This window comes from Crocodylus porosus, unplaced genomic scaffold (assembly GCF_001723895.1).
Source record: "Crocodylus porosus isolate Cpor-Errol unplaced genomic scaffold, CroPor_comp1, whole genome shotgun sequence".
Lineage (NCBI taxonomy): Eukaryota > Metazoa > Chordata > Crocodylia > Crocodylidae > Crocodylus > Crocodylus porosus.
Genome location: NW_017728906.1, coordinates 80,540,947 through 80,550,908, shown reverse-complemented (window position 1 = coordinate 80,550,908; position 9,962 = coordinate 80,540,947). Strand labels below are relative to the sequence as shown.

Sequence of the window (9,962 nt, the reverse complement as noted above, 5' to 3'; positions counted from 1 at the left end):
ATGACTCCAAGATCCTTTTCCGCCTCCGTGCTGACAAGTGATTCTGTTGAAAATGATAACAATTATAACAAGAGTGGTGAAAGTGAAGCCTATATTAATTAAATCAATGGAACTAGGATGTAGAAACCAGCTGTGGTCAACCTTTTTTGGCAGATGTGCCTCAAGTTAAGCCACATTTCCCAAGCACTGCCCTGACCCACCAGCTAGAGGTCTACTTTGTAGTTTGTGCCTTGGAAGGAAGGCAGAAACTAAGCCGTCTGGCTGCAAGGAGCGGGGGCAGAATGCTGCAGCAAGGACATATCACTGGCAAGAGTCAAGTTAATGTTTCTCTAGAGCCTCACAATCAGCACAGTGAAGTGGCAAACAAGGATCCAAGGCCCATAATTTGGCAGCAGTCTTCCTACCCACTCCTCTGCGAAGCCAGAGCCTGAGCTACTTTCAGGGCCTCACTTTACATGGCATACATAGCAGCTGCCTGTGCCACTTGTAGCACACAGGCCATGGGCTGGCAACATGTTTTAGACATTCTTAAAATGCAGTACAGTAAATGAGTTTACCTACCTCGGTTCTATGTTTTAATTTCCATATAAACACAAAGAAAACTAAAGAAATTAAGCTAGCGGGTCTGTTATGTAGTTTTGATTTTTGTATTTGCACTACTTTTGTGCTACATAGTTTTCAGTAGTTTTTATTTTAGTATCTTTATTGCATTTAAACCCTTAGGTGGTGAAGATCCTTAGTTGATTTTCTTGATTGTTTGATTCTCCTAGGGGATTTTATAAGGGTAACAGCAGTTCAAGGACTTTATCTGTAGTTGTTAACTTACACTGAGAAGAAGTGCTATTTTTCCCCGAAGAACTGAACCTGCAATTATGGAATTGACATATTTGGAACCATTCAGCTTTTCCTTTTCAAACATTATCAATCGTGTCAACCCAGAACGAACCCCCATGTCAGAGAGGATGCCATAAAGTTCACACTCCCTCATATACAAACATTAGGTCTCATTTTTCTATAGGTGGAAATATTTAATTTGAAAGTGCAGTAGGGTAGGGGGAGTCCATCTGAACAAAGGACCTACTCCTACAAAGAGAGCAGAGGCCACAGAGCTAGAAACCAATTAAGCTTGGGCACAATACCTGATAAAACAGGATCAGATATGGGTCAGAAAATGTAAACCACAACATGTTGTACAGGATTTTTAGTTTGGTATCTTCAAACAATTCCCATTGCTCTCACTGAAGCAAGCGTCACCAAGAGCAACCCTACTTGGGAAATATGAGATAACTACGTAGTACACAAAGTTTCCACAGCTGCAGACAACTCTCACCACTAAATTTTCTCCTTTCAGACTGATGGAAAATTATTTTGAAATAATGCCAGGAGGCCTTCATATGACCATGGGTAGGGTGGGCAGATGTAGGAAAAATTGCAACCAGAACTTCTTGCTGAAGTTCTGGAGGAGCCAGGGGAGGTACATCAACTTGGTGCACTTGAAGCCTTCCTGCCATAGAAACAGCAGATACTGGAGAGGGTCTATGACTCGAAAAAAGAGCAACAAAGTCATATACTCTATTCTGCCTTTGTGAGCCAAAAGGAACCAAAAAGTACTAGAAGCCATCATTATGCACTGCTGATAGCCCCCAGAACTCCTTCTGGGGGACACCACTTATGCCTCCATGGGTTTTGGCAGGAAACAACAACAAAAAAGTGATCTTCCTAGAATGCTTACACACTGATCCCCGCACATTTTCCAAATGACAGTAGGAGCTGTCAAAAGGACTTACTAGGAGTTAAAGTTGCATCACATGCAACAGATTTGTTTTGTTTGGGGTTTTTTGTTCACCCAAATTTAATACCTAAAGCAAGTTTGAAAAGAGTAAAGTATTTGTATTACTGCTATCTTCAGTCAATGAATATATAAATATCTGCAACAGATCACAATCACCTTTATAAAGTACAGAGAGCAAAATGCACCACTGATTTGTAATGTGGCGAAACAGCATGCATATGCAAGACAAGTGCAACTAACTGCTTAACATCAGAGCTAACATTGCCAAATTGGAGCAACAAGCATTTATATGCAATACAAAAGTATAGTATAAGCACCTTAATAGAAGAAACCAAGTTGGACTTGAGGTACAAATTACAAATTATTCCTGTCTACTGATCAGGACCTTCATCCAGAGGACCACACCACCAAAGGCAGCAGTAGTGAATGATAAAATGCTGTGTGTTACCTCAGCAAAAACTGGGCTAAGTCACAAACTGAAAAGGGAACATTCTATAGAGCACTGGCAGGGTGTCAGACTGTTCACAGGCTGCCAGGTTTCATGTTAGGGAAGCCCCAGACCTTGGAGGTGAGCAATTTAATGGAAATCTGTTGTAATTTGGAAAAAAAACCCCAAACCCTACATTTTCAGATCACCCAGATGTAGAGAAATGTTAGAAAATAAGCCCCAATAATGAAAAAAAATATTTACAAATCTTATAATTGATGGTATCTCACTCCACTTAAACACATTTATATGGTACAGGAACAGGTGAATGTTGAGGGGCATGTGGTCATTTGGGAGGATTCTATTGTATATGGTGGGTATGTCCCAGAATTAAACTGTTCTGAAAAACTGGAAATATGTGGCAAGGGAAATAATAGGATGCCAACCATCAGATAACCCCTTCATGCTCCCCCTGAGAATTTTGCAACTTAAGTCCTAAGGAACTGATCACTTGCCATCTTCTAGTGGCCACAAAAAATTACAATTGCAAAAAGCCTGGAAGAAAAAAAGTGACAGCCTTACAATCACTGCCTGGTTTCAAGGGGCATCTTTACACATGCTTCAGTGCAGGGAGGAAATGTTTTAGAGTGGCTCTTCAGAGTTGCTCTAATTAAAGTATATGTCTCATATAGTCAGCATCCCATGCTTCAAAATGGCGGTGGGGGTGCTTTAACTAAAGCTCATTCAACAACCTTTTAGTTAAAAGCACCCCCACCACCATTTTGAACGTAGGGACATTGAATACATGTGATTTTGAGGCTGTTGGAGCATGCTAATTAGCATGCTCTGGCAGACTTAATTAAATCAAGCCTGCTCCAACGTGTTATAATTAGAATGCATTAGAGCAGGCATCGGTCACCTGTATGGGTACCCAAAAAGCCTGAAGTTTTAGTAAAGGAAAAGTTGTTCTGTCAAGCCAATGTTCTACAGGGGAAAAGGAAAAAAATGCTGACTCAGAATTTTGGTGGAAATTCTCCTCTCACCAGCCACCACCTCTGTCCTAGTCCCAGCCCTGTGCCCACCAGTGCTGCCTCCCCAGGGCTGCAGCCTAAGCCTTCCCCCTGCCCCATGGTGTCTGTCTGCCTGCCACACTTGCTGCTGGGCTGCCCCTGCTGGGCCGGGGGGAACCAAGGATGGGTGAGAGGGAGGGTGGATGCAGGGAAGATAGAGCTGAGGTGGGGCAGAGGATCAGCTGAGCCCCACTCAGGCTGACCTTGCCCGGGCACTGGGAACAGCTTGAAGCACGCATTTGACCAGGAGACATGCCCAGAAGCGTGCGACAGTGAGCCCAGGCACCAGGTGGGCAGTGATCTCTCTGCACAGCTCCCGGCTGAGTACCTCAGCCTTGCTTTCAAGGGACCCTGCTGCCTACTTCCCCTCCCTGCAGTCTAGGACACTGCTGCTGTGGTGGTCAAGGTTATGGGTGAAGCATAGAAAATCATAGATAGGGACCTATCAAATTTAAAAGTTTGCAGTTTTTGCAGAAACCATGAATTTGCCAGGTCCCCCATGAAAAATCCCAGGAAAATGGCAGCAAGCCAGCAGAGGATAAAGACAGGCTGGTGCAAACAGAAAAGGGCTGGAAGCCCTGGCATCCTGGAGCATGGGGGTAGGGAGGGTAAATTGGCTGAGGGGCCCTGAAAAAGTCCTGCCCCTCCCCAGAAAATTGACAGACGGCCATATGTCTCTCTGGGGAGGGGCAGGACTTCCAGGGCCCCACGGCCAGAGGTGTGAGGGGCCTGCCGTGCTTTGCTGCGAACATGGTGCCCAATGTTGTGCCAGGACCATGAAATATGGAGGCAGCCTCCATGAATTAGGTAGGTCCTTAATCATAAAAAAGTAGGGCTGGAAGGGACCTCCCTGCCTCTAGTGACAAGTCACAGCTGTGCAGGTGGAAGACAATCAGAGAAAGTTTCTAGACTTCTAGGTGCGACTGCTCCAAACTCCAACCTAGCACTAAGCTAGCATTAAGATGATCAACATCTGTGCAGCTCAAAGTACAATGTGTAACAATGCTGCTCTCAGATATAAAAATATTCTTAAGAACAGTTAGTCCACCAAGATGCTTGGAGGTTAAACATGTTTGCAAAATTAATGGAATTTAAGAGACATAAAAAAATCAGCAACCACTTTCACAAAATAGTGACTACTACTCTCTTTACAAACATGAGATTTTATACATTTTCAAATAAGGTCAATTCACTTAATATACATGAAGGTTTCAGCATATAAATACATATGGAAAAATACAGCTACAACTAGCATACTTAAATAGTGTACATCATTTACAGTTTCAAACATTATACACAATTTCAGACTAATGTAGTTTATCTACATAAATATGGATTTCAGAACTTAAGCACAATAATGCTCACAGTTTTAAATAAGTACAGTGTTGAAAGAGAATGCTGCTGGAACTCTGTTCTTGAATAATCCAATGCATTTCAGTAGAGTTAACTTTGTTCCATGCCAGCCATGAGTGACAAGGCTAAAGACTCCACTGTGAAAAAACATTTTAAAGGCTTAGAATTAATCAGTCTACAAATGTTTACTGTAAATTGTCAAATTTATAGTTTTATGAAGCAGATAAGACAGACTTTATAATTAAATAATGTCCAAGGTTCTGAAACTGTAATCAGGCACTGTACATAGATGAATTTTTAAAGGTAATGACATAGTGGCTGAACTGTTAACTATGTAATCACTATTAAAGCACCCTTCAGATGACTGTGGAACCTTAATTACAGTACAATTAAAATCTAAACTTCATCCTTCATAAATGTGTAAAAACACACAAGTGAATAATTCCACTAATAGCAGAACCAACACTGAGAGCAGAATCTCAAGTTTACACTAGTAAATTTACTTCAATATAGCTAATCTAGGTTCTGCTCCTGAAATTATAAATCACCATATCCAGATACCCTGTCATGGTGAAAAAACAATACAATTTAAAAGAAATTCAGCTGGTGTTATTCTTGCAGTCTCAGACATCAATATATTCTGCTATCATGTTGTCAAATATTTTATTCCTAATTCTAGAAGTACTTAAAGTGCACTTATTTACACTTAAACACTTTGTGAAGTGGTTGTAGGTCTGCAATACTGCTACACAAAAGGTGATATTCTCACTAGAAATCAAAATGTTTAAGACTGAAGCACTACCTCATTGTGACACATTAAAATTGTAATAGCTAACAAAGAAAATAAAATGGAACTCTTGACTCCTAACAGACGTAAACGTATCTCCTGGAAATGTCTCCTTTTTCACATGCATTTTACCATACAAGATTATGGTGCTATAAAAGAAGAAATTACATTGCTAAATACTACTGAACTGCTAAAAATACAATGTTGCAGGTTTTTACCCATTTTAGGACATCAATTCTGATGAGATGAAATAAATGTAATAATTCTCTCTAGTCTGTAGTAGGCGTTATAAACATTTTAATCACTACAAACATGAAAATTTAAATCAAGACTATGCAATTTATGTTTGACTGTGACCAGCTCTGCCTACAAATTTTCTTTTCAATATGTCAGCCATTGTCAGTGACAAGTCACCAAGTGTCTAATCATCATGTGTTTTATTCCAACTGGCATGTTAAGACCTTTGGCAAAATCATAAATTATGACTGAAATCAATTATTTTGGTATTTGTGTACCCTTGTCATTCATCCTCTTTTTTAGGATTAAGCCAAATGAAAAAAGTTCCACTGTTCATTAACAAAGCATGACAAATGCTCAAGGAGTACATCTACACAGTAAATTTACCACCTCCAGCAGCAAGGGCCACAGGCACATTGCATTGCTCAGTGAAGGCTGCCTCCGTAAACTGAAGCAGTACAGCCAGGTCTGCATTCTGCCAGGGGCAGACTAATAAGCATGGGGACTGGCTAAATGACCCAGTCACTCGCAGTGCTAATTAGCTTACCTGAAGCCCTGTAACACTGTTGATTCAGAAAACAGCACACCTGGAGGACCAGTCTCTTAAAAGGCAGAGGCCAGAGACAGTGAGTTTGCCAAACAGACAGTACTAAGAAAACCAGAGGTATCATCATAAGAGAATGTTTTCCAATACCTGAGCCTTATCTCATCTTTATATGGGATAATGTACAAATTGGAATGTATTAACAGATTTTCAATACAGTCCCATCCCATAAATTCCAGATAAAGTTTTCTACTTAAAATCCAGGTTATATTGTATACTGTATATAGTCAGTACATTAAATGCCTATTGAATAAAAAACGTTCTGTATACTCACAGTGAGGAAAAGAGCCTCTGCAGACTGCTTTGTTTAGAACTGTTACAAGAAACATGTGACAATTTTTAAAATCAGATTCCATCTTCTCTATGGATTCCATCCTAAGAAAGAAGTGCAGTTCAATTCAATTAACAGGTTAATAATTATTTATAATCCACATACAATTACCTAACCTTCCTTTCTAAATGATGATGAAAAATAAAAGCTCCGTTTACTGAAAGGTTTAAGACAGTATTTTTCAGTTGTATCAGGACAACAAGGTCTCAATTCCTGATTGCGGCTTCTAGCCACTACCACATTATAAATAATAAAAGTATCCTTCCTATCACCCTGTAGTAGGTATCTAACAAGTTAACTCCTGCCTGGAGAAGATGTGCTCCTTTTGTCCTTCCCTAGTGGGAAATGGGCTCCAGAAGGCAAAAAACAGATCTCATTTTAACACTTGAGAGCCTGAAAGGCTGAATGAACTTCAAGAACAGACTGATTCCTTTATCAACTGAACTACACAACACTATCTTAACCAGGATCCTGCTTATTTCTCTGATAACCACCCCCCTCCCACCAATTTTCAGTTTAAAAAAAGTAACTTAAAATCCACGACTAAAATGACACACCACTAATTAATTTCCATGATTAAAATGACACACCACTAATACATAGGTATAGCTACATATAGATATGTGGATATAAAAATATATCTATATCTATTGAGAGAGAGAGAGGTGTCATTTTAATCATGGAAAACTTGTGGATTTTGGGTTACTTTTTTAAAACTGAAAATTGGAGATTTTTTTACTACAGAAATGCAGGATCCCTGCTTATAAGTTAGGGGTAGGGTTCTGGCATCAATGGAAGTGGTTAGGCCAGCACTTGTATAAATCCCAGCTTAGGTGAATTTCTCATCATGTGCTCCCGTAGACATAACAGGTATCATAGGAGGAAAAACACAGTGTTTCTTGTAAGACCAGAAGCATCTTGCTTATAAGAATAGAGGGCTTATTTCTGGCAAAAGGAAGTTTTGAACATTCTAAATGTTCTAAATAAATGTTCTAAATGTTCTGAACTTTCTAAATGAAACCCTGGCTCCATTGAAGTAACTGGCAAAAAAGCTTCCAGGTACTTTAATAATGCCAGGTTTCCCAACTCTCAGACCTAGGACAAGGTTCTCGTCCTAGACAGTCTGCACATAAATGGGAGACTTGGGGAAGAACACATCAAACCAGAAGAAGCTAAACATGTTTTCCATTCTCCTGCCTTCAGAACACACTAGAATGAGGTCAAGTCCACAGTCTTCATAAAAACAAAAGAATGTCAATATTAATTGCCAGTGATGTTAAAGCTAAGTCTTAGACAGAAAATTAAAGCAGGAGGAGCATAACTGAGCCTTTTACTTCATTATGGCTAACAGAGGGAAAGAGATAACTTTCTTATAAAGTTCACCCTTACTGAAAAATATTTTGATTACACAAGCAGCAGGTACATGCAGCTGATAAAGCATCATACATTTCATTTTTTTCTCATTATTATTCCTAATTATCTTCCACTATGCAATACAAAGTAACATCACTTCATGCAAAAAGAAGTGCTCCAGAAAAAAGCCAGAGCTGTGAAGTGATCACATTATAAAAGCTTATTGATATACACTTACTTCCAAGCCCCCAAACCAGCTTGCCAACGTTCTGTAAACATCAGTACCAAGTTCAGCACTTTCATTATAGCTTCTTTTACAAAACTAACCTAAAAAGAACAATTAAAATAAAAGTAGTTGTGGTATTATTTTAGCAGGCCATAAAAATCACAGTACAAAGCGCGTGTTTTAATTTGAATCAATTTTATAATCTTTATGTTGCATTCTGCTCAACTCTGGTCGACTATTTTATGATGCCTAATGCAACCAAAGATAAAATATTAGAGTGCTACCCCATGTAGCAAGTGTATCATCTATGAACTACCCAGGTGTCAAATCTAGTGTTGACATTTAAAAATACCACAAGTGACAAATCTGAAAAACTAAAACGTAGTCATACTTCTTGGCCTCATTTATACTTGGTAAACAAACCCCATTTGCTCTCCTCTCTCTTACAGGAGCTTTTGATTTGGATGACCATAGATTAAATATCCTAGATTATACAATTGCTGCACTGAAACAGTGAAGTAACTATTTAAATATTTGGGTACAGCCCATTCAGACTTTGCTACCTCTGTAATGGATCATATCAGTAACACAGTAGAACTACGAAGGGCAGGAATTTTCTTCACCTTCTATTTCTGTTACTGTAGCAGACAATCTTAAATGTATTTCCAGGTATATTTACAATTTGTTCAAATTCCCACCCACTCTCCATTCACTACATCGCCTAACCAGCTATAACCCAAGTAACATTTGAAATAACTGAAGTGACCAAAGAGTAAAGTCAGAGATTTACAAAGGGAAAGCAGGTCTCAATCCGCATTCTGGAAAGGCACTGCTTCTCCTAACTATAATTATATTCAAAAACCCAAGACACAATGCATAACTTAATAAAAATATGCTCTGCTGTGTTCAACTGCAGTTACAGCTTTTAGTTTTACTTTGCACACCTTTTCTCTCAGAAGGCAGCGATCATGGATTGTAGACAGGTATCTATAATGAATTTTTATCAGTTGATCTAAATCTTTGGCTTCTTCTACTTGATGTTGAAACTCCAAACCTGTACTGTGAAGAATCTTTAAAACAAAAGACAGCCATGAGCATTTAAATGTATAGAGTACCTCAGTGCCTGGACTGCCCCAGTTCTCTTCCAGGTTGTCTAAAGCCTCATCAGGCCATGGAGAAACATACATTTGGGGCTCTCCAAATCCCACCCTGATTTGGAGCACTTCAAACACTGAACACATCAGCTGCACATCTCTGTCACTATCCCCCACACCACCCACCAGAGTACTTTAAAAATCTCTGTAACAGCTCGAGAAGTGAGAATGTTAGTTAGTCCTCTTGCATCCCATAGTGCTTTGCGCCTACTCTACCCAGAGGGCTGGGGTGAAAAGAGCAGAACAGTAAGCCAATGACTACTCAGCAATAGAACACACTTTAAGGCTTGGGGGGGAAAATATTGGGGGAAAAAAAAAAATAAAAAAATGTTACTATCAATATACTGAACTGCACACGTTAAGATACAGTTTAGCGTTTGCTAAACTGACTTTAAAATCCAGGAAAACATTTACAGGCATACCTCGGAGATATTGCGGGTTCGGTTCCAGACCACCGCAATAAAAGCAAATATCGCAATAAAGCCAGTCACACGAATTTTTTGGTTTCCCAGTGCATATAAAAGTTATGTTTACACTATACTGTAGTCTATTAAGTGTGCAATAGCATTATGTCTAAAAAAACCAATGTATATACCTTAATTAAAAAATACTTTATTGCTAAAAAATG

At 39.3% G+C, this 9,962-nt stretch overlaps 1 protein-coding gene across 1 annotated transcript in view; it reads right to left on the bottom strand.

Moving 5' to 3' along the window:
- Nucleotides 1-4,436: 4,436 nt before the first annotated feature.
- TUBGCP5 (tubulin gamma complex associated protein 5) overlaps nucleotides 4,437-9,962 on the bottom strand; it is a 44,452-nt gene continuing 38,926 nt past the window's right edge. The window contains exons 20-23 of the mRNA XM_019529430.1: nucleotides 9,125-9,250; nucleotides 8,193-8,281; nucleotides 6,545-6,645; nucleotides 4,437-4,779 (exon numbers count right to left, since the gene is read on the bottom strand). Of these exons, the coding sequence (XP_019384975.1) occupies nucleotides 4,733-4,779; nucleotides 6,545-6,645; nucleotides 8,193-8,281; nucleotides 9,125-9,250 (363 nt within the window). The 3' untranslated portion in view covers nucleotides 4,437-4,732. The remainder of the gene's footprint in view (nucleotides 4,780-6,544; nucleotides 6,646-8,192; nucleotides 8,282-9,124; nucleotides 9,251-9,962) is intronic.